Source organism: Rhincodon typus, chromosome 21 (genome assembly GCF_021869965.1).
Source record: "Rhincodon typus isolate 14 chromosome 21, sRhiTyp1.1, whole genome shotgun sequence".
Lineage (NCBI taxonomy): Eukaryota > Metazoa > Chordata > Chondrichthyes > Orectolobiformes > Rhincodontidae > Rhincodon > Rhincodon typus.
In genome coordinates, this window is record NC_063352.1 from 29,080,338 (window position 1) to 29,106,140 (window position 25,803).

General features: G+C 40.5%; 1 protein-coding gene across 1 annotated transcript in view; it reads left to right on the forward strand.

Annotated features, from left to right (window-relative positions):
• Positions 1-3,529: 3,529 nt before the first annotated feature.
• Positions 3,530-25,803, forward strand: part of LOC109934304 (BTB/POZ domain-containing protein KCTD5-like) — a gene marked incomplete at its 5' end in the record, with an annotated part of 42,873 nt that continues 20,599 nt past the window's right edge. Inside the window, 4 exons of the mRNA XM_048609716.1 lie at positions 3,530-3,692; positions 6,272-6,363; positions 11,478-11,573; positions 19,319-19,435. Of these exons, the coding sequence (XP_048465673.1) occupies positions 3,530-3,692; positions 6,272-6,363; positions 11,478-11,573; positions 19,319-19,435 (468 nt within the window). The remainder of the gene's footprint in view (positions 3,693-6,271; positions 6,364-11,477; positions 11,574-19,318; positions 19,436-25,803) is intronic.

Consider the following 25,803-nt stretch of genomic DNA (forward strand, 5'->3'; position numbering starts at 1 on the left):
ACAAGAGGGCATAGCCTCAAAATAAGGGGGAGCAGATTTAGTACTTAATTGAGGAGGAACTTCTTCACCCAAAAGGTTGTTAATTCCCTGCCCAGTGAAGTAGTTGAGGCTTCCTCATTGAAAGTTTTTAAAGCTAAGATATTTTTGAAAAGTAAACAAATTAAGGGCTATGGTGAGAGTATGGGTAAGTGGAGCTGAGGCCACGAAAAGAAGAGCCATGATATTATTGAATGGTGGAATGGGCTCGAAGGGCCCGATGGCCTACTCCTCCTGGTTCTTATGTGCTTATATATTTTAAAGAGCTTAGTGATGCAGCTATGTTGCACTGATTTGGCAAGCATCATAAACAGAACTTAATTTACTGTAATATTTACTTTTTGAGTATATTTTATATCTGTTTAGATGTCCTGTGCAGATTTTTAATGCTTCTATTTTGTTGCTCACATGAATGTGCCACACACTTCCAGTGCATGCTGTTTGCCTGCATGTAGTTTCTCTAAGGCTGCAAGTCTTATTTTATAATTTAAACCCTAGCCTTCCTGATGGTGGCCCTTGTGGATTCTGACGGGTTCGTTCTGGTACTATTGAATATCAAAGTTTTTTTTGTATTTACCATATACACGTTACTGGTGGAGTGCTGAAAGGATTGGTGCTTAGGCCTCAGCTGTTCACAGCCTAGGTTAATGACTTTGATGAAGGACAGTGTGTATATGTCTTACTTTTTCTGACAAGACAAAGCTAGGCAGCAAAGTAAGCTAAGTGGGCAAGAAATGGCAGCTCTGTACAATGTGGGATGGTGTGGGATTGTCTTTGATTGAAAGAAGAGAATGACAATCTTTTTAGATGGTGAGAAACTATCAAATATTGTCCATGGGAATTTTCAAAGCATTAATATCCACAAACAGTAAATAAGTCGGAAAACAAGTAGTATGTTTGTCTTTAATGAAATTGAACACAAGGGTAAGGGTGTTTTGATGCAATGACAGAAAGGTTTGAAGCTATACATAAAATACTCTGTGCTGGTTTGGTCTCAGTACTTAAAGAAGGATATTGTTACCTTGAGATATGTGGCTACCAAAAACATTCACCTAGCTTGATTCCTGAGATGAGAGTTTCATGAGGGTGGACCTATACTGATTGGTGTTTAGAAAAGTGACAGGCAGTCATAGAAACACATACAGTTCACAGGGTATATACCAAGAAAGTGTTTCCCCTTAACTGGAAAGTCTAGAACTAAGGGCTTAATCTTATGATAAGGGGTCAAACATTTAGGGCTCAGATGAGAAATATCTTTGCTCAGGTCTCTGAATTTGTAATTTTCTACCCCCAAAGGCATGGTTGTTCAGTATATTCAAAACAGCAACAGATTCTTGTAATCTAAGGAAATCAAGGTATATGGGAATCGGACAAGGAAATGTAGTTGAGACAGATCAACCATCAATTAAATGTTGAAGCAGGTTCATAAACACCATATCGATATCCTTCCTATAGTGTAGAGCTTAATACTTTGTGAAGTACTCAAGCTGTGGTCATATTAAGGTGTTTTTTTTAAAAAATACACAGGCCAAACGGTAATCATGAATATTAGTCTATAATCTCTTGAGATAAAGCCTAGAATGTGGTCACAAAGTAAGATTTAACTTCCTTTTAATCTTCAATATTTAACAAAGCGTTCAGTTGCAAAGCTTATGTTTTCAGCCACAAAGAGAAATTGCTAGAGAAACTCAACAGGTCTAGCAACATCTGTGGAGAGAAAGCAGAGTTAACATTGATCCAGTAACCCTTCAAAATTTGTGTATAAATTTTAGGGGACTTGCTTTTTCTGTGCTTTAAACATACTGTTGGACAGACCAGTGTGAACAACTCAACAGCAATGGAACTTCAGCTGTTGGGACAAAGAGCCATTGGCAATCAGTGTAGTTGCAGTGTATTTTAATGTTAGGCAGTTTTTTTGATGCTGGCCTTTATAGATCTTGTTCACACTTTCCAACATCTGAAATGTTTACAGTTGGTAATATATGTCTTCAATCTTAAACTTCACCATTATCAACATTTCATTTATTTCTTCCTACCCCACTCCCCTGTCCTGTTTCATGTTCAAAGGAATCCATCAAATGTAAAACACTCTATTTTCTTTGCAAGAAGATACTTGCCTTTGTGATATTTTTCATGTTTGTTGAATGTTGCAAAGCATTTTATGGCCCATTAATTAGTGTTGAAGTGTTGTCACCATTCTTATTGTAGAATATCCTACTAACAGCAATGAAATAAATAACCAGACAACTCATTCGGAGGCAAATATTGGCCAAAGAACCAGGGCAGTGTCCTGTTTCTTACTAATTCTGTTGTGGAGTTGTTTTAACTTGCACCTGAGGGCAGAGAGAGCTGCAATTTAATAACTTGTCCAAAAAAGAGCACCTCTGGCATTAATCGATTACCTCAACTCTGCACTGAAAAGTCAGTCTAGAGTGGAGCCTGAGCCCTCATCTTTTGACTTAAAGGCAGAAGTGCTACTAACACAGCTGCGCTGGCGTTTAGAAATTACGTCGCTGTAAATGTTAGATTGCTGGTATGTGGGAATGGAGTGTAAACAAATCAGAATGTTAAGCAGGCTTCAGGAGATTAACTCTTAGACCCTGATGGGGGTCAAAATGGAATTTCATATTATCACCAGCACACCAGACTCAATCCTGCTCAGGGCCACTTTCCTAGAAGTGGGATGGAGGGGTGTTGGTAAAGCTATCAACCCATGTGGCATGTTGTCATTCGAGCCTAATGGTGGAGGGCATCTTGGAAATTTTGTTGAGTTTTTAGTTGTCTAAAGGCTTCAGGGAACCATACCATTGCCTCCTGATGGGACAAGAGGGCTGTTCTCCAAACAGAGTTAGTGGGCCTGCTTTTGTGGCTTAACTAGTAGCCACAGGCAGCCCTATTAATGGGCTCCCCTTCCAAAATGGTGGCCCACTGCTCAGGGCTTGGAGGGCCTCCTTGGGGCCCCCAGTTTCAAGAATGGGCCTGAAGAATCACGAATTTGCTTCCTGCCCATTAATTACAGTTGTGTCCACATCCCCTTAGCCTATAATATGAGCTTCTGACGACCCACCCTATTTGTGTGTAATTGTGCGTCCTCCTGCCCACAGTAAATATGCTGCCCCTTAAATTTTAAAGCTAATGGGCTGAAGTGTTTATAACATCCTACTGCCATTTTGTCATGGGCTGTAGAGGTATACAAGCATATGTATACTCTGCACAAAATAGGACTAGAAGTAAAACATTCAGCCCCTCGAGTGTGCTCTACCATTCAATAATAACATGGCTGATCTGTTTGTTGAATTTTGCATTCCCAGCCACCCCACACAACTTTGGATATCTGTGCCTAACAAGAATCTGTCTATATTGGCTTTACCAAAAAGTAGAAGCTATACTAGCAAACCATCATGTGGTTGTGTCCTATTTGGAAATATATGGGAATTGGTGAAACCATGAAAACAGTAATTTCCTTCAAATAACCAATGTACGTTTGTAAATACTTGCAATTGTGATTTCTCAATTTCTAACCAGACTACTGTGTTTGACCTTGCAGGATGAGACTGGTGCCTATCTAATTGACAGAGATCCTACCTATTTTGGACCTGTGCTTAATTACCTGCGACATGGGAAGCTGGTTATTAATAAAGATTTAGCAGAGGAAGGCAAGATCTATTTGTTACATCTTCAATTTTTTTTTATATTTATTGTATCCTTTGATTGTAGATGGAATCCCTACAGTGTGGAAGCAAGTCATTCAGCCTATCAAGTCCACACCAACCCTCTGAAGAGCATCCCATCCAGATCACCTATCCCCGTAACCCTGCATTTTCCATGGCTAATCCACCTAGCCTGCACATCCCTGGACACTATGGGCAATTTAACATGGATAGTCCACCTAACCTGCACATCATTGGATTGTGGAAAGAAACCGGAGCACCTGACAGAAACCCACACAAACATGGGGAGAACGAGAAAACTCCGCACAGTCACCTGAGGCAGGAATTGAACCCGGGTCCCTGGTGCTGTGAGGCAGCAGTGCTAACCACTGAGCCGCCCAATTATAAAGAAGGGAATATGTGGAACTGTTTGTTGCTTACCAAAGCAACGTGTTCATGTCCAAATTGTGTTTAATACTAAGTTCTGTGTCTCTGCCACCCTGCCTGTAACATTATTCAAGGCACTGCCGCAGTTTGGGTGAAGTTATCCATTATGGACTTGGCTCCCACTAATGTATATTTGAGGCCTAAAGTACAGAGTAGTTTCTATATTTTGAGACCCTTGAAAATTCCTGAGTATAAATTATTCAGTTGATTCTCATTCTGAGGGTGTTCTGTTGATTAAGATGCAACATACTAGAAGTGGACTTCCCCAGTAAAAAGCAATGTTTAGAATTATGATTATATTCAAGAGATCATCTACCAACGTGGTGAAGCTGCAGCGTGCTAAACAGCAGAAGGAGCATACTATAGAGAGAACCAAGTGATCTCATGCCCAACTATCAGATGTAAACTCTGCCGCCCTGCCGCATTCAATTTGTCAATTATAATAGACAATTAAACAAGTAAACTAAACACTCCACAATCAATCACAGAGACCAGAATAATGCCTGAAAAAGACCAGGCTGAAATATTTAAATACATCTTCAGCCAGAGGTGTCAAGTGAATGGCCCATCTTGGCCTGCGCCTAAGGTTCCCACTATAACCAATCCAGTTTGTGCCATGTGATAGCATAAAGGTTGAAAGCTCTGGAAACAGCGAAGCCTGTGGCCCTGATGACATCCTGCCTATAGGGCTGGAAGTTTTGTTCTTAAGAGCTAACTACATTCCGTGCCAAGCTGTTCCACACAGCTGCAACACTGATGTCACCATGACAGTGTTTCTGTCCAAAAAAGGCAGACCAAATCCAATTTGGCCAATTATTACCCCATCAGTCTAGTTTCAATCATCAAGTAAGTGGTGTTATTGACAATATTGCCTGAGCAACATGTACGCACTCTGAGTTTGGATTCTGCAGGGTCATTTGGCTCAAGACTTCATTATAGACTTCATCCAAATTTGGATGAATGTGTTGAACGTCAAAGGGGAGAATAACTGTCCTTGACATCAAGGCAGCATTTGAATGGAATGGCATCAAAGAGCCCCAGCAAAACTGAAATTGATGGGAATTAAGAGGGGAAACTTTCCATGGTTGAAGTAACACGTCCACAAAGAAAAAAATGTCTGTGCTTAGTGGGGGCCAATCATTTCAACCCCAGGATATTACCCTGAGGAACTCTTAGAATAGCATCCTAGGCTTTAACTATATTCAGCTGCTTTACCAGCGACTTTCCCTTTACCCTAAGGTCAGAAGTAATTTTTGATGATTACATATTGTTTAGTAACATTTGTGACTCCTCAGGTACTTGGTCTGCTTGCATCCATCAGGTTGTGGACAACATTCACATTTGAATTGGTAAGTGGCATGTGATTTTCATGCCAGACAAGTGCAAGGCAATGACAGTCTCTGACAAGAGATACTCTGCCTGTCTCCCCTTGATGTTCGGTAGCTTTACCATTGTTGAATCCCCTATCATCATCACCATCCTGGGAGGAGCACAAGTGAACAGAAACTTAACTGAACCAGCAAAAATAATACTGGCTACAAGAGCAGGCTTGGAATTCTGCAGTAAGGAACTCACTTCCTGACTCTCCAAAGACTTTCCACCAACTACAAGGCCCAAGTCAGGAATGTGATAGAGTAGTCTCCACTTGTCTGGACAAGTCTGGCTCTAACAACAATTAAGAGGTTCAACAAAATCTAAGACAAAGCATACCGCTTTATTGGCACCAATCCAACATTTTAAACACTTCCATCACTGGCACACCGTATACCATCTGCAAGATACAGTGTAGCAACTCATCAAAGCACTTCTCCAAAACCCATGATCTCTACCACTCAAGAACAAAGGCAACATATGCTTACAAACACCAACAGCATGTTTCCCTTCAATATGCACACCATTGTGACTAAGAACTGTGTAGTCACTGGGTGTACCTACAACAAGAAGCCAAAAAAGGTGGCTTACCACCACCTTTTCAAAGGCAGAATAGGATGACAAATGCTGGCCTTGCCTCTTATAGTTGCATCCAAGGAACACATAAAGATTTGCAAATGATTGATCTTATGATTAAAAGAAAACTGTTTAACCTCTCTGCAGTATTATAGATTGAAAATAGTTGATGGTAGTTTTGTCCCTTTCAGGTGTGCTGGAGGAAGCAGAATTTTACAACATTACATCGCTAATAAAGTTAGTGAAAGACAGAATAAGAGAGAGAGACACCAAAACATCACAGGTGAGTGGAAAGAGACCAAGTGCACGTACGAAACATGATCTTGAGGAATTAATGAATGGAGGTTGGGAGCAAGTAACTTAGTGTTGAAAAGAAGCTGCACTATTTTCAGCAATTAAAAGTTTGCTCGCTTTCTGGATGGATCTTTAGAGCTTGCTCACTCAGTGGCGTTCCCTCTTGAGAAGTGTCACATTTTCTCTTGCAATATTGATTGTGCAATCTCCTTTAGCTGCTTTGGAAAGCAATGATTGCATGAGGACTATTAGAACAAGAATATTACTTTCTCAGACATGGTGAGGAGGTAGTTCCCAAGTCTACCCCAACCATATGGAGAATCAAACCTGTTTGATTCAAAGCAGTTGGCATAATTCCAATCTACACTCTACCTAGCCAACTGAGCTAAATGGCCTGGTACACTTAGCTACCGAATATCTTTCAATCTGTCTTCATAAGAAGTTGTTCCACCCTCCTGTAGTCTTTTTGCAGGGGTTTGCTTCAAATTTCCAAAAATGATTTGTGTGGAAATACTGCCTCCTGATTTTTACATATAAATGGCTTAGCTCTAATTCCAAGATTATGTCCCGAGCTTCTGGAACCTCCACTGAAATAATTAATTTCTGTACTTTTTATATAAAATCCTTCAATTATTTTAAACATGTCTACCACTTTATAAACTTGAAGTAGCATTACCAGTTTTAATTAAGCGATCTGTCTACTTTAACTGTCATGCCCTGGTTTCATTCTGATTGATCTGTATGGTACCCTCTCCAAGGTCCATGTATCTTCCTGGAATGCAGTATTTAAAACTGAATTCAGTGTTCTAAATGGGGGTCTGAAAAAGACCTTTATAATTGAAGCATTACATTCGCCCCATGGTATTCCAACCCCTTTGAGATAAACATTGTCATTCTGTTAGCATTGTTGATTGCTTTTTCTACCCATTCATTAGATTTTAATGATTTGTACCCATGGAAACTGCAATTCCTCTGCTCCTCCACTGCTTCTGCTGTCTTGGCATGATTGCAAGCCCTTCACTATTATTATATGTCCCTAACTATTAATACCACTGGACTGATAGTGGCAAGTAACATTCTCACCACTCAAGTTCCTGTCAATGACCATCTCCAACAAGAGACAATCCAGCCATCTTCCCTTAATGTGAAACTGCATTACCATTGCTGAATCCTCCACCATCAATATTCGACCAGAAATTGAATTGAATGAGCCACGTAACTACCATGACTATACGAGGAGATCACCTATTAATTCTGCAGAAAGCAAGCGTTTTCCTGACTTCCCCAAAGTTAGTTCACTATCCCAAAGACACATGTCAGGAATGTGATGGAAAACTCTCCACTTGCCTGGGTGCCTGTAAATCCAACAAAAGCCAAGATGCTCAACACCATCCAGAAAAAGCAATCTGCTTGATTGATATCCCATCCACCATCTTAAAAATTCAACCCCTCTATCAGTGCACAAAGCCAGCAATGTGTAATATTGACAGGGTACATTGCATAACCCATCAAGACTCCCTTGATGCATCTTGCAAACCTGTGGGCTCTGCCAGAAGGTAATGCAAGTGACTCAAAATCGCATGTCAACTTGAACTGTATCATTGTTCCTTCAGTGAAGCTGGTGCAACGTCCTGGAACTCCTACCATAACAACACTGGTGTAACTACACCAGACAGACTGTAGCAAGTTCAAGACGCCGGCTCATCACTTCCTCCTTAAGAGCAATTGAGATAGTCTACAAATCCTAGCCGTGTCAGCAATGCTGTCACCCCATGAATGGGAAAAAAAGACTGGCTTTGTATGGATCTTTTGTATATCAGCACCTAATTCCCCATACTTGTGTATAAAAGTGAAGAACAATTGGACCGCATAAAAAGATCTGTAGTTAATTATGGTCCATGGCGAGTTAGCTGATTGGACTTGGAACATCTTTCGGTTTCCATATATTCTTAATTACTGTCCAGAGTTGGTAAAGGTGCACCTTGTATTCATATCAGTAGTTGGTGCAGAGTTGGGTTAGACTGTACATCAGTGTGGGATCAGATAGCCTGTTGACACTCATTATCTCACCTTGAAGGTGAAGAATGGCCACTTAGGCAAGGTGTCAGAAGATAACCAATGCAATAGAATTATACCACGTGGAGAGGCATTAGGAGCATGGAAAGGGAAGAGGAAATTGGAAGCATGGTGACAGGATTATGTGGATTTTTGAGGTTGTAGACATGCTTGCCAAGCTGGTGGGTTTGGTTGCAAACGTTTCATCATCCTGCCAGGTAACATTGTTAGTGCACCTCCGGTGAAGCATCGGTGTTCTGTCCCGCTGGTTATTTATGTGCCTCGGTTGCTGGGGTGGTTGGTATTACTTCCAGTTTTGTTTCTCAGTGGTTTGTACATTGGGCTGATTCAAAGTGTTTCTTGATGGACTTCCGGTTGGAATACCGGGCCTCCAGGAATTCCTTGGCATGTCTCTGTTTGGCTCATGCAATTATTGATGTGTTGTCCAAGTCGAATTTGTGTCGCTCGTCAGTGTATAGTGAGACAAGTGAGAATTGGTCATGTCTGTTAGTGGCTAGTTGGTGTTCATGTATTCATATAGTCAATTTTCTTCCGGTTTGGCCTGTATAGTGTTTCTCACAGTCCTTGCGTGGTATTTTGTATATTACCCCAGTTTTGGGTATGAGATCCTTTATGTTCGTCAGTAGCTGTCGTAGGGTGGCTGTCGGTTTGTGGGCTACTCTGATACATAGGGGTCTGAATAGTGTTGTGGTCATCTCTGAAATGTCCTTGATGTATAGACGGGTGATAGTGATTCTAGTCGCGTTGTGTCTTCCTGTTGTGGTCTGTCCTGGAGGTACAGTGGTTCTGAGGAAGGGTCACCAGACCCGAAATGCTAACTCTGTTTTTTCCTTCACAGATGCTGCCAGACCTGCTGAGCTTTTCCAGCAACTTCACTTTAGTTCCTGATTTACAGCATCTGCAGTTCTTTCGGTTTTTACGGCAGATGGTGCTTTTTGGGTATCCATTTCTTTTGAAAACTCTGTATAAGTTTTCCTGTTCTGCTTTGCGTAGTTCTGGGTTGCTGCGATGTGTTGTGGCTCATTTAAATAGTGTTCTGATGCAGTTTTGTTTGTGGGCATTGGGGTAGTTGCTAGTGTAATTGAGTATTTGGTCCATATGTGTAGTCTTCCTATATACACTAGTCTGGAGTTCCCCATTGTTTGTGTTCTACCATTATGTCCAGGAAGGGTAGTCGGATGTTGTTCTCCTCTTCTTTCATGAATTTTATCCCGGTAAGGATGTTGTTTATGTGTCGATGGGTTTCTTCCAGTTTTGTGCGTTTAATAATCGCAAGGGTGTCACCTACGTATTGGACCCAAAGTTTGGGTTGTGTAGTGGGAGCACTGTCCATTCTAACCTTTGCATTACTGCTTCTGCAATCAGTCCTGATATTGGGGGTCCCATTGGTTTTCCGAACCCTAGCAAACTGAGGCATATAAATAACAAACGGGACAGAACACCGACACTTCACCGGAGGTGCACTGATGATGTTACCTAGCAGGGTGACAAAACATTTGCAACCAAACCCACCGGCTTGGCGAGCATGTCTACAACCTCGTCCACAACCTCATCGACAACCCAAGTTACAAATCTTCTCAAACTCATGGGATGTGGATGTTGCGGATGTGGCGCTGGATAGCCGGCATTTATTGCCGGTCCCTAGCTGCCCTTGAACTGAGTGGCTTGCTAGATCATCTCAGAGGGCAACTGAGAGTCATTGCTGTGGGTCTGGAGTCATGTGTAAGCCAGACAGATGAGGGTGATAGATTTCCTTCCTGAAGGACATTAGGGAGCCAGATGGGTTTGTCTCGACAGTCGACAATGGTTTCACAGTCATCAGTAGATTCTTAACTCCAGACTATTTTTTACTGGATTCAAATTCCACAATCTGCCATGTGGGATTTGGACCTGGGTACCCACAGCATTAGCTGAGTTTCTAGGTTAATAGTCTAGTGATAATACCACGAGGCCATTGCCTCCCCATTATCCAACTTCCAATGGTTTTGTTCAAAAAAAAGTTGTGTTCTAAATTATAGCCACAAAAAGACATGCTGAAAGGAATGTTAAGTCGTGCACATCCTTGCCATTTGCCAGAATGTTTACAGCATTACTAGCGATAACTAACTGCTGCTAAGCAAATGTGAAAATTGCAGCAATGGTTAAGTATATTTGAAAAGTGCTGCAATAAATGTTTTCAAAAATACAGGCTGTTGTCAAAGATCTGAAAGAAACCAGTGAAGTTCTGAGTGCACAGATGGTGAGAGTGTTGATAACAGTATGCTACTTTTGTTATCAAAAGGAAAAGCGACTGAGCTGCCAAGCCGGGCCTGCAGGTCAGTAATATCTGTAAATTCAACTGTGCATTGCTACTTTAAAAGAAAATGTGTTCTGCAGCTTCCTGCCTGGTTTGGCTCATTTAGTATGACCAAGGACCTGAGTTCAATCTGCCTGTGCTGATTTAACTGATCATGGTTGCACACTGTAAAAATTACTGCATTTTATTTCTTTTCCTGCATTAGGCAGAGGAAAGTTAGCTAGGATTTTCATCTATCCAGAAACTCATGATGGAAATGCATGTGTGTTGGGACAGGGGCAGGTTAAGCTGTAAAGACTATTCTAAAATCAATTGTTTAGTGTTACATGATAACTGACAATTTTTGGCAAGGTACCAAAACAATGAGTTCCTTATAGAAATGGGAAAAGGCTACCTAAAAAGAAAGTGTCCTTTAAGAAAATTCAGTATTGTCTTTTGGGGGAAATATGATTGATTATTAGAAATTGAAATACACAGTTTTTACTTTTTTTAAAAGTGTATAATGGGATGCTGCTTTTTGTGAAGATACATACACTATATCCCAGTTTAATAATTTACAAACTCTGAAGTGTAACTTGTAAAAAAGAACTTTTGCTTCTCTTCAGCCGCATTTTAAAATTCTATCTCAAGCTCTGATGTGATTTTCCATCATTAGAAAAATCCTGAACTGTGGTTCATTATTTTCTTTAATGGATCTTTGGTTTGATTCCTTTTTGTCTTGTAATCCTCAGATTCCAATGAAGCATGTCTATAGAGTATTGCAGTGTCAGGAAGAGGAGCTCACCCAGATGGTGTCTACAATGTCTGATGGCTGGAAGTTTGAACAGGTAAAGATATTAAAGCAATCAGTTAGGTTTTTAGATCCACCCAGCACTATATTATGCTTGAAAATAATGCAAGACTTCCTTAAGGAAAAAGTGTATTTCATCAATTTGAAGACAATCTTGATGAATGACCAAACCAAATTCAGATCCAAAGAAATGTGACTTTCCTAATCTCATTCTTATTTCAGCATTCATGTATCCTCAATTAATGGGTATTTTTAAATTGAAGCCATGTATAAAATGTAAGAACAACTGGGAATGTACCTTACCAAACAATGTATAAGCATTTAGTGCTGTAAATTTCAAATTCTTAAAGAATACGCCATTGCTGCAGGCTGCGTTATTTCAGCATAATTCCTTCCAAATATTTTCTTTGGCCCAAGGTTATGAAATTTTTCATTCCAAGGGAATATTCTCTCCTAAAATAATTGTTTTTGAATGCTACAATCCCTATGCAGTAATATGCATAACTGGGCACTGTATTTATAATTGTGGCATTAGCTATATTGTTACTCCCTGAATAAAAAACACACCAGTCACTTTAGATACATCAGATTGAACTGATGGTAAAATGTCCACACTACACTGCCATTTTTTATTCAGAATAGCATTGTTGTTGCTGCATTACTCCAGTATATCTTCTCTGGGGATGAGGTTGTATCGTAAATTTATGAATGGACATTTATGAATTAGAGCATGTGACCATGGGTAATATACTTTGTTAACATTTCTCATGATAGGTTTGCAAACCCAACTTTATAATAGCACATTACTATAGGAGAAGGGAGGGTTTAGCTCAATTGCCTGGACAGGTGGTTTGCGATGCAGAGTGAAGCCAACAGCAGGAGTTCATTTCCTGTACCAGCTGGTATCACTATCAGGATCCTGCCTTGTCAACCTTGCACCTCTCCTGCAGCGAAATGGCCCTCGGGTTAAACTCATTGTGAGTTATCTCTCTTTCTAATGTGAGAGCAGCTTATGATCCTCTGGGACTGTGGCGACTTCACCTTCACTGGCAGAAAGATGGGCTTACGTGATGAGTTTGCGTGAATAATTTCCATTTAAATGTGGATGTAGAAATTTATGATAAGCATGAAGTCAGAATGTTCAAATATAAAACCAGCAAAGTATCCCGGCTCTTTATAACTCTTGTAACGTCACAGCTGAACGTTTGGCCTCAGTTGGTAATTACAAATGAAGTTGTTCATTAGCAGTTGCTGCATTTTGCTCAATGGCAGGAAAACTGGTGGAGCCTTTGTTCAGTGTTTTTGCTCGCCTTCTAAGAATCACAATTGTTAGGGCGCAGAAGGATGCCATTCGGCCCATTGTGCTTGCACTGGTTCTGTTACCTAGTGCCAGTATCCTGACCTTCCCCCATATCCCTGCACACCATTTATATCTGAAGAATCATCCAGTTCTAAACCCCAACTCCCCCTTACGTGTAGACTACACTTTGGTTTGAACTCCTTATGTGTAACACTATTGACCAGTATATATAATACAGCTCTGTTGCCTTAATTTTTCGGAGGTTCTCATAAGTTGGAGCAATCAGACAGTACAAGAAGTTTTTTTTTTTGAATTTACAACATAATAAGGTTTGCATTTACATGGTGTCAGATTCCATTTCTCCAGCAGGGGAGATTGTGGTATAGTGGTAATGTTGCTGGACTATTAATCCAGAGGTCCAGCTGTTGCTGTGGGGTCATGGATTTGTAATCCAACATGGCAACTGGAATTGATTCATTTTGATAAATCTGAAACACACAGTTGATCTTAGTTGTGATGACTGTGTTGACTTTAATCGATTGCTGTAAAAGCCTATCTGGTTTCACTAATGTCCTTTAGGGAAGGAAATCTGCCATCCTTACATGCTGTGAGCTGCATGTGATTCCAGACACTCAGGAGTCTGGTTAACTCTTAACTGCCCTCTGATTAAGCCACTCGGTTCAGGAGCAATTAGGGATGGGCAACACAATACTGGCTATGACAATGAAGCCCACATCACATGAAAAAATAAAGAAAGACTTCAGAGTTTGATACAAGGGTTTCTTGTTACTGTGAAGGGACTGTTTTGTAGGCCAATCATTAGACAATAATAAGACCTTGAGATGCAGGAGCAGAGCTAGGCTTTTCAGCCCACCAAGTCTGCTCCACCATTCGATCATGACTGATCTGTTTCTCAACCCCATTCTCCTGCCTTCTCCACTTAACCTTTCATCCCTTACTAATCAAGAACCTGCCTATCTGTCTTAAATACAGTCAATGATTGGCCCTCCATAGCCCTCTGCAGCACTGAATTTCTCAGAAAAGCCACTCTCTGGCTGAAGAAATTCCTCCTCATCTCCGTCCTGAAGGGTTATCCGTTCCCTGGGTCCTAGTCTCTCCTTTATAGTGGAAACATCTTCTCCATGTCCACACTATCCAGGCCTCTGTTTTCTGTAAGTTTTAATCTGATCCGCTCATTCTTCTAAACTTAATTGAATACAGACCCAGAGTCCTCAATCACTCCCTATATGACAAGCCCTTCACCCCCATGATCATTCTCTCGTAACCCTCCTCTGGAATGGCTCCAATGCCAGCACATCTTTCCTTAGATAAGGGGCCCAAAATGATTCTCAGTATTCCAAATGTGGTTTGACCCTCTGCTGTTGTTTTCTAATCCTCTTGAAATGAATGCCACTGTTGCATTTGCCTTTCAGACTGAACCTGCATGTAAGAGAATCCTGAACCAGGACTTGCAAGTCCCTTTGTGCTTCAGATTTCCAGAGTCTTTACCCCGTTTAGAAAATTGTCCACACCTGTGTGTTTCCTACCAAAATGTAAAACCTCACTCTCCTACATTGTATTCCATTTGCCCACTCTCCGAGTCTGGCCAAGTCCTTCTGCAACCTTCCTGCTTCCTCAACACTATCTATCCCTCCACCTATCTTTGTCATCTGCAGACTTATCAACAAGCACTCAGCTCCTTTGTCCAAATGTGAATGATGTGGAGGTGCCAGTATTGGACAGGTTTGGACAAGGTCAAAAATTACTTGACATCAGGTTATAGTACAACTGGTTTATTTGAAAACACTAGTTTTCAGAGCGTTGTTCCTTCATCAGGTGTAGTGAGAGAGGCATCATGACGCAGAATTTATAAGTAAAAGGTCAAAAGATCATACAACCAATGCAAATGTGTTGAATAAACCTAAAATGGCTGGCTGACTCCCTCCTGTTATTTCTTTAATCAGCTAGAAAGGAGATGCAAGTTTTGATTGATTAGAATGCAAACAGTAGAATGTCTTTAAAGTCACTGCTCTGAGATAACTAAAGGTTTTATCACTCTATATGAGAGATGACATCTCGAGTCAGACAATGCATTTTAGGTGAGAGGTCTAGTTTACAATCTGTGTTTTAGCCTGGAGTCAGACTGGTTTTATTTCCAAAGCAGGAATTTATAAAATGCCTTATTGACTGTGCCTACAAATTGTGTGGTTTTTGAACAAGATAGACTGTCTGCAAATACACATCTGTAAGTGCAGATTCACCCCATAGATATGTGTGTGTGTGTGAGGAGTAGAGAGAGAGTGTATGCGTGCATGCATGTGTGTGTTTTAGAGACTGGGGCGGGGCGTGAGTGGGAGGGAGTGCGTGGGGCGGGGTCAGAGTACCGAACTTGGCTATCAAACTCTGCTTGGCGACTTTGCGTTGTTGTGTATCCCGATGTCCACCTTGCAGGACGTTTATCCAAAGATCCGAGACCCTTGATCCCTGAAGTGCTTCCCCACTGGGAGGGAACATCCCTGTCTGATGATTGTTGTGCGGGGTCCATTCATCAGTGGCATAGTGTCTGCATGGCCTCGCCAATATACCATGCCTCGGGACATCCTTGCCTGCAGCGTATGAGATAGACAACGTTGGCCAAAACATGAGTATCTGCCGTGCACATAGTGGGTGGTGTTCCCATGTATGGTAGTATCCATGTCGATGATCTGATCTGTCTTGCAGAGGTTGCTATGGCAGAGTTGTGTGGTTTTGTGATCAATGTTGTCCTGAAGGCAGGGTAGTTTGCTTTGAACAGTGATCTGTTTAAGGTTTGGCAGTTGTTTGAAGGCGAGAGGTGGAAGCGTAGGGAAGGTCTTGGCAGGGTGCTCATCGTCATCGATAATGCATTGAAGGCTGCGAAGAATATGGCGTAGTTTCTCTGCTTCGGGGAAGTGTTGGACGACAATGGGTACGCTATGAGTTGTATCCCATGTCGGTCTTCTGAGGAGGTCATTACGGTTTCTCGCTGTGGCCCGTCAGAACTGCCAATTGATGAGTTGAGCATCGTGTCCCGTTCTTATGAGGGCATCCTTCAACACCTTCAGGTGTCCATTGTGTTCCTCTGCTGAGCAGAGGCTGATCGCCAAATTCGGTACCCATGAGAACGGCCTCAACGCGCGTGCGCGCACACACCACGCCCTGGCGCGCACATATATGAATCAATGGGGTGAATGTATGTTTGCAGATACGTTCCATTTCGTTCAATAAGCATGCAGTTTGTGGACACAGTCAGTCAATGGGGCATTTTATAAATTCCTGCTTTGACAATAACATCAGTCTGACTCCAGGTTAAAGTATAGATTCTAAACAAGGTCTCACCCCTAAAATGTACTGTCTGACCTGACAAAACTTTTAGTTATCTTGTGGCAGTGACTTGAAAGACATTCTAGGATTTGCATTTTAATCAGTTGAAACTTGCATCTCCTTTCTAACTGATTAAACAAATAACAGGAGAGAGTCAGCCAGCCATTTTAGGTTTATTCAATATATTTGTATTAGTTGTATGATCTTTTGATCTTTTACTTAAAAATTCTGTGTCTTGATGCCTCTCTCACTACACCTGATGAAGGAGCAATGTTTCAAAATCCAGTGTTTTCTAATAAACCAGTTGAACTACAACCTGGTGTTGTGAGAGTTTTGACCAAATCATGAATGTATGACGCGAATAGTTATGGTCCCAACACTGACCCCTGTGGAACTCTACTAGTAACAAACTGTCATCCTGAAAAAGACACCTGTATCCCTACTCTGTGTCCTCTGTCAGTCAGCCTGTCCTCTATCCATGCATGTACCTTGCCCCAGTACGATGAGTTCTTATTTAGCAGCCTCCTGTGCAGTGCCTTGTTGAAGGCCCTCTGGAAATCCAAATAGACCAAGTCCTCTGGCTGTCCTTTATCTAACTTATTACCTCGTCCAAGAATTCTAACAGATTTATCAGGCATGATCTCCCCTTGACGAAGCCATGTTGACTGTGCCCTGTTTTACCATGCACTTCTAAGTACTCTGCAGTCTCATCCTTAATAATGGACTCTAAAATGTCACCAAAGACCAAAGTCAGGCTAACTGGCCTGTCGTTTCCTGACCTCTGCCTCCTTTCTTAAAGAGATGTGTTACATTAGCCATTTTCAAGTCCCCTGGGACCCACTCTGACTTTGGTGATTCCTGAAAGATTACCACCAATGGCTCTACAGTCTCCTTAGCTATCTCTTTCAGAACTCTGGGGTGTAGTCCATCCAATCCGGGTGATTTATCTACCTTCAGATCATTCATCTTCCCCAGCACCTTCGCCCTAGTGACGTCCACTACTCACCTAGGCCCCCGATTCTCTTGAAGTTCTCGTATATTGCTGCTGTCTTCCACAATGAAAACTGATGTAAAGTACGTATTCAGTTCCTCCATTTCTTTGTTCCCCATTACAACTTCTCCAGCCTCATTTTTCAGTGGTCCAATGTCAACTCTTGCCTCTTTCTTACCTTGTAGATATTTTAAAAATCTCTTGCAATCTTCTTTTATATTGCCAGCCAGCTTCCTCTCATCTTCTACCCTGCCCCTGTATTGTTTCTTTAGTTTTTAAAGGCTTCCCACTAATCTTTACCACATTGTATGCTCTATCTATTGCTTTTATGCTGTCCCTTAGTTCCCTTGTCAGCCATGGTTGCTTTATCCTCTCCTTAGCATATTTCTTCTTCCTTGGGATGAATCTATGCTGTGCTTCCTGAATTAGCTCCAGACATTCCTGCCGTTGCTGCCCACCTTCCATTGTCTTCCCTGTTAGTCTTCCCTTCCAATCAACTCTGGCCAGCTCCTACCTAATTTTTGGAGTAACCTTTACTCAATTATAATGCCATTACATCTGATTCAGTCCTCTCCCTCTCAAACTAAAAAACAAATTCTGTCGTATTATGGTCACTGCTCTCTAACGTTCCTTCTCCTTCAGCTCCCTTAATCTCCTTGATCCCTAAATCCAGAATTACCTGTTCTCTAGCGGTCCTACCAAAAGCTGGCCAAAAAAAAAAATCTTGTAGACATTCCACAAATTTCTTTTCTTGAGATCTGCTACTAACCTGATTTTCCCAGTTCACCTGTATATTGAAGTCCCCAGGATTATTGTAATAGTGCCATTCTTAATGCCGAAACTATCCCCTGATTTATTTTCTTCCCCACATTCTGACTACTGCTAGGAGACCTGTACACAACTCTCATCATTTTCTTTTCTCTTTGTGGTTCTTCCACACAGATTCTACGCCTTCTGACTCTGTCCTTTCTTGCTGTTGATTTAATTTTGTTTCTTATTAACAAGACAACCCCATCTGCCTGTCCTTTTTGATAGAACATGTACCCTTGGATATTTAGTTCCCAGTCCTGATCCCCTTGCAGTCATCATGTAGGTATCACAGAGACATCATACTACCAATTTCAGTTTGTGCTACAAGCTCATCCAACTTGTTTTGTACATTTGCGGACATTTAAAAATTACATCCTGAGTTGACTGCCCCCCCCTTCTCGTCATTACCCCTTTATCTGATGTACCTAAAATTAAATCCTGACCCTTTCCATTTTGTCTGTCCTATTACTTGTTCTGGAAATTTTAACCTCAGCTGAGCCGCTTCTCCTCCCCACTCACCCCTTTTGTAATTTTCCATGGAAATGTAGCTATTCTTCACACAAGTGAAGAATGTGGTGTTCACACGCACTTCAGTTCTGCGAGGCCTCACAGTCAGACCTATCCTGTTCTTGCCATACATACCCTTTCCAATGGGGTATCAATGAAAAAACAATGGAAATTTTACTGATTACATTTTTTCTTTTTTTTCACTCCATAATCTAGGGATACATTGGCTATCAGCACAGCTACAGCCCTGACTAATGTGCTAACTTGAGGCAAACCAGGAATTGAAACTGAAATGTTTCAGACCTGAGTTAATTGGTAGCTTTCAACTAATGTTTGCTTTGAATTTGGGTCCATCATTCATCTCCTTTTCCATCCTGAACTTGCACCCTATCTGTTTAAGTGGATATAGATAGTATAATTGACCTATCAGGTTTTGAATGTTTCTCTATGACCAGTTACTAGCACTTTGTGTGGGCTCAGATCGATGGGTGATTCTTTCCAATCCACGGACCCATAAAAATGCTTGCTCCCTCAGTCAACTCTTATCCCGTACGGTATCAATGAACAGGAAATAGTAGGCATTTGTTAACCATTCTGTGGAGTACAAGACTCTAGGACCTCATCAGAAAACAGGGATTGTTTGCTGATTGATATTTGTTATATATTTTGAGTAATTGCCACTCTGCCATTGTTAAAACTAATCATTGAAAATATATTTGAAATGTTATACAAATCATTTTAAAATGTGTTTAATTTCCACTTTTTGTGAACTTGAAGTGTAAAAATTCCTTTAGCATACCTAGTGTTACAAACTGTGCTCTGGTTGTTACAGCTGGTCAGTATAGGTTCCCCGTATGGCTATGGGCGGGATCATCAGTCAGAGTTTCTACTGATTGTGTCGCGGGAAGTGAAGGGGGAGGAGACCAGTTTCCACAACAGCAGCAGCGAGGTCTGTCCCAGTAATACCCTCCACACTCACTCTAATAATGCACGGCCACTTTCCCTGCTTGTTACCATCGCTTGCTTTACATTACATCTTCCCATTCTTTGAAAGATTTTTCGTGTGTTTCAGTTCTGTGGTTGCTGCTATTGTGTGTTTGTGTGTGTATGAAAGTATTTACAATGTACACACAGCACATTTATGTACTCCAGCTGTTCGCACTGCTTACAACTTTGTTTTAGCTTCTCAAATGTACGTTTTTACAGATTTCTAAAAGATATGTAGACCTAAAATATAAATTCTGAAATCAGATTTGAAAATTAATCTGTATAATGTGACCTGCTTCTTTTTGATCTTGGTTTTGCATAGTAATGATGAAACCTGCATCAGTCTTGGTTAAAAACTTAACTACGAAGACAACTCTTAACTGCATCCTTGCACGATGATTGCTATTCCGTTGAGTTATATCTTTAAGACTTGAGAGCAGCCTTTTTTTAAAAGAACTATTTTGCAAGCCTTGTTGAGTTGGCCTTGAGCAGCGAAGCTGAAGCCCTGGTATGAAAGCAGAAAGTACTGAAGCACTCAGCAGGTTGGGCTTCATCTCCTGAGGAGCGTCATGTCAGGTTAATGATTCCAGTTGATGACCTTTTCTTTCTCCACTAACGTCTGCCAAACAATTGAGTGTTTCCAGCATTTTTTGTTTGTATTTGAGTTCTGCTCCTTCAGTATTTTGCTCTTTTGTTTTCATGAAGCACTAGTGCCTGGAGTGCAGTGTGTGTTTGATGGGTAGCGATTCTGTGTACAGACTTGTTCCAAAGCATTCTGTGCATATTTAATACAAAAAGCAGGCCTGCTGAGAACTCCTGAAAATAGTAATTCCTACTAATTTAGGTCTGATTTCAAAGTAGATTTTGGGACCCAACAGTTCATAAAATGTCTTATGTTGCTCTGTCTTAGAACCTGTTGTCTTCTGATAGAGCAGAAGATGCACTTTAGATCTGTCGGATAACATTAGATTTTAAATCCCTGGGGCAACAGCTAGACCAGGATTCCTGGGTTCAATTCCTTGTCACTACTCATTTATCTCGTCTCTGTCAAGGCAACATTTCCATGGAGAGGGAAATCAAAACAGGATCTTGCTTCTGATCTGTGATAGTATGCCCTTTTGGAAATGATTTGTTGTGGATGGAATCGACCACACTGTTTATTCTCTGTGGATAAACAATCTTGCTCAATCCTTATTCATTCACGTTGTGAGATTACCTGATGAAAACACTGGAATTTTTTTATACATTCAAAAAAGAGAAAATCAACAAAGGACCTATAAATTAGCTTGGATTGGATTGTCCAGCCATTCTAATGCCCTGCACTTGGTCTCATTATTTTGTTTTAAAACCTGAATTTGAGGCGTCTTATAGGATAAAAAAAAATTGGCTGGCGACAGGACTTGAAACTCAACAGTTTCTTTTCTGGCTAGGTCATCACACAAGGCATCAAGTACAGTGCACAAAAGGAACATCCTGGATGTAACTATGGCCACAGTATGGAGAGAGAAATAATCAGGATATGTTATTTCTCATTCAGTTGCACCCCATTCTATTGTCCGCATACCTGTTATCGGTGTTGGTGTGGAATACTATGCTCAATTGTCTGAGTGCGGGGCCAAATGATAAGTTAGTACTTGAACATTTACTTAATTCCTGGGAGTTGAGGAAAAAATAGCTGTACCCTTTTGAAAAGTTCTCCGACAGCTAGTTATTTTCCTCATGAAATGTTATCAGTTCTTGGAAGACAGCGTGTCTGCATTTATTGTCGTCCTTTTATTTCTACGTGTAGATTAATAGAATGAAGTTTCCAAGATCAAAGAAGGAAAAATATACAGCAATGTATGATAGTTTCTGTCATTGACATTGCAGCAAATTCTTCATATATTTAATATGCATAAGATCCAAGTCGGAAACAGTGTTTCCCAACTTATTCACACCATTGAAGAACAATTTGCTTACTGAATATATCGCCACATGAGCTTGAAATCAAGCAAGGCCAAGCTTCAAAAATAGCTAAATGTTTGAAAGGCCAACAATAAACAAAGAGTCAGCAATTATAGCCTTGGCAAAACTGAGGCCACTGGGCAAAAGAATTTAAGACCTAAATTTAGGGCTGTTTACCACAGGAAAATTGAAGCTTCATAATTCAGTACAATGGAGTCTGTGACAGACTGTCTTGCATGAAATGTTTGTAAAGTACAGAGTAGCAATTTATCAAATTCTAGACTAATGAGAATAAACCATGGATGAGATAACATTTTCAAATCTAAATAGATCATGTGCCTTCAAGTGATTTGAGACTTGCAAATGGTAACTCGTGATTAAACATTTACTGGATGCCCAGCTTCAGCTACAAGGGGAAATCATATTTTAGCAAGAGCTCTGATAGACTAGTTCCTAGTTATAATGATAAACTGTGCTGTAGTGGTTGTTGGCATTTGCTATTTAGATTCAGTTACAGAATAGCGATTTTAGTCAGGGTCCAAACTGTCTGATGTAGCTTGGTGAATGAGGAATTTAGGATTTCTGACAGTGGTGATTGGTCAAAGATGCAGGATTGATAGCAGTTGTGAAACAATATTGCTGTAAAAGTGGCACTGAGGGTGGGGAAGAATTGGTGGTGCTGAAGTTAGTGAAAAGCTTTTCCTGTGTGCAAAAAGTTACTTTCATATTTCATTCTGTACTGAATCAAATCCATTGACTGAACTTCTAGAAACATATCCTTGACAAAAGATGCTCACATTTCTGTTGTGCTTCAGAACTGATAAAAGCTAATTGACCTGAAGTATTAAATTTTTCCTCATTCCACAGATGCCACTTCACCTGAGTACTTCCAGAATTCTCTTTTTATTTCAGATTTCCAGTATCTACAGTATTTTGCTTTTAGCATTGGTGGAGATGTAGAAAAGTTGTAACTTATATTGTTTGTGCTATGATGTGTAGCATATGGAATTGTTAATGAAGCTGATGGTCAACTGGTAATCATGTTTATTATCTTCCTACAAATTGTGGAACCAAACCTGAGCAGTTTAAGTTAGTATTGAACTTAACGTTGTTCGGTCTGGCTTATGATGTCGCTAAACAATCCAGACACCTCAATGAGAACACAGTAGTGGAGGGAGCCTGGTGAACATGCAACAAGCAGTCATTGATTTTCTTTTTCTTGAAAATAGTTATTCAGATGCTTTATCTGATGTTGGTCATGTCTATATTTGAGAGTTACATGCCCTACAACATCCTCAAGGCTGTTCTTTGAGACTTTAACTTTATCCCAACCTTTCTTGTTCTGCCCTCATGCAGTCCTCTGAAGTTGTTGTATATTCTTCACTTGGCTTATTCATGTTTATTCCAGCCAATTGTTTTGGCAAGATTGTTCCTACACCAAACTGGTGAAATTGACAGTAGTGAGGAGGATTGCAACAAATTATGGGAGGACATCAATAAACTTGCTGAAAGAGCAGTAAATAATTGGAAAATGAAGTACAGAGCAATAACTGTGAGGTAGTACATTTTGGTTGGAAGCAAAGGGGGTCACCTATTACTTGGAAGGTGCAAATGTAGATGAGAGAGAGGAACAAAGGGATTTTGGAGTATAAATGCATCACAAAATTGATGCAGAGGAGGAGGCCATTCATCCTATTGTGGCAAGAAATTAGAAACCAGAGTTAATGTTTCAGGTCCGGTGACCCTTCCTCAAATGCTGCCAGACCTGCTGAGCTTTTGAAGCAATTTCTGTTTTTGTTTCTGATTTCCAGCATCTGCAGTTCTTTTGATTTCTGTATAATGGGACTGGTTTGTAACTTAGGTATATTTCTCCACCACTTCTTCCTTTCTTGACCTCTTAAAACAAATTGTATCATCAGCCAGCATCAGTGACTGGCCTGCTCCAGTGTGCCTCAATTTCTTTATTAGTTTATGTCCTTGTTTAGAAGAAGGAAATTTCTCTTTTTGAAACAAAATATTCAGAATCTCTAGTGGTCTGATTTCCTTTATTAGTAATCAAGAAAAGATTTTCTTGACTGTGTTGAGTCATCTCTCACTTTCTAGTAAGCTCTGAGAGAACACAATCTATCTGTACCACTGCTACTGTTTTGATACCCTTTTCTTTTTCTGATATACCCTTTTTTGTGGATTTCTTAGGTGTCCCTATCACTGCAAAAATCCTTTTTAACCCCCAGCAACAGATTCTCTTTCACTTTTAGGTTCTCCCTTTATCCTTTATTACTTTGTCATTCTGTTCATTCCCTGAAATTAATATTTCTATTGACAGATTTTCTATTTTCTTATTTACTTCTTTGATTCCTATATAACTATTACCCCACATTTACCCGTAAGATATTATAGGTATCTTCCAGAGATGCTGGTTTTCAGATTTTTTGGTACTTGATGCTCACCTAAATATGTTTCAAGGGTTACCAGAATACTTAAATTCACATAATTCCTATCCCAGACAAGCCTGTCCTTTATGATCAAAACTGGATAAGCAAGATCACAGAATGAAACCTGGCTTGCTTGATCATAAGGTTTGGGTTTTTTTTGCAGCTTGGTTACTGTGGTAGTCTGTCGCTGAAGATATTCACACAAAGCTACTGAAGTTCTTTAGTAAAAGAATGCAAAGTTATTATGCAAAAACAAAAATCTTGGAAAGATCTTAACATGAGCAGGAAAATTAAAGATTTAACCCTTTTCCCAGCATTACTGTTTACAATCACTCAATCTCGGTGAAGTATCACTCCCCTTTTGTTGATTTCTTAATAGAATGATTATTTTCAGTTCTTAGCTTGAGAATGCTGAAGCAACTCAAGACTTCCTTTCAGCCTGGATACCACCTCCAATTATAATAGCCTGAAGATTTTTACCAATTCTTGGAGTTTAGAAACTTATTTTTAAAAAAAAAAACAAGAACAAGTGCTGTTCTGGATGACTTATTATTTTAACCGAAACCTGATTGTGGCCTGGTCCATCTTTGTGAATGTTATTATAAAAGTTCAACTTTGTAAAACGCATCATCAGTTAATTCCAGGTAGTTGATCGATTCACTTAACTTAAGTCACATTCTTTTTTGGAAAAACTGTTTGGATGCTATACAGAATGACTTCCTGACCTCTGCAAAAAAGGACAAGTCACCTTCATAGAAATGAAGACAAATCTACTTTTTCTCCACTTTTTAATCCAGATTTCCAAATAATAACAATATACTGCAACCTAAAAATGGTACAAATTGGATACTGAAGGGTATGAGTAAGAACTAATTCCTGCATACTGAAAAGTTTAAAAACAAAAATCAAAAGAGCATCTTTTTTCCCTCCTTCAATAACTTCAACTCCTCAAACTCCCTAAGGTTCATTCTTCTTGTGATGTTAACTTGAGCTTAGATGGTCCAAAAGGCAAACTGAGGATTGTATATTCATCCTGGGTGTGAGATAGTTTAATTCCAGAAGTTCAACACGTTTGAATTTGAATTGGAACCACTCCAGGAATAACATCAGTTATGGAGTCAGAAAACCGAATGCGAGATCCACATGTGAAGAGAAAACAATTTTGCGTTCTGTGTAGAGGGTTTTCATCAGCTCAGTTTCCCATTTGCAATACCAATCTGAACATACGGAAAATAAAAATCCATGTTATGCTGATTAAGAACAAAGATGAGAAGAGACACTGGTAGAGCATTTAACAGTCAGACTTCACCTTACACCTTAATGAGCTGTTGCATAGTTGAAATTTGTTTAATGTTGGCGTTAATAAAAAGGTTGATTTATGAATTATTTCTTGAATTCATACCTGGTTTCATAACTTTTAGGGGAAAATAACTAGGCAGTTATCTCGGACAACAAGGTGCAGGGCTGGATGAACACAGCAGGCCAAGCAGCATCATAGGAGCAGAGAGGCTGACGTTTCGGGCCTAGACCCTTCATCAGAAAAGGGGGAGGGGAAGGGGTTTCTGAAATAAATAGGGAGAGAGTGGGAGGCGGATAGAAGAGGGATAGAGGAGAGGATAGGTGGAGAGGAAACAAACAGGTCGAAGAGGCGGGTATGGAGCCAGTAAAGGTGAGTGTAGGTGGGGAGTTAGGGAGGGGATAGGTCAGTCCAGGGAGGACGGACAGGTCAAGGGGGCAGGATGAGGTTGGTCGGTAGGAGATGGAGGTGCGGCTTGAGGTGGGAGGAGGGGATAGGTGGGAGGAAGAAAAGGTTAGGGGGGCAGGGACGAGCTGGACTGGTTTTGGGATGCGGTAGGGGGAGGGGAGATTTTGAAACTTGTGAAATCCACATTGATACCATTGGACTGCAGGGTTCCCAAGCGGAATATGAGTTGCTGTTCCTGCAACCTTC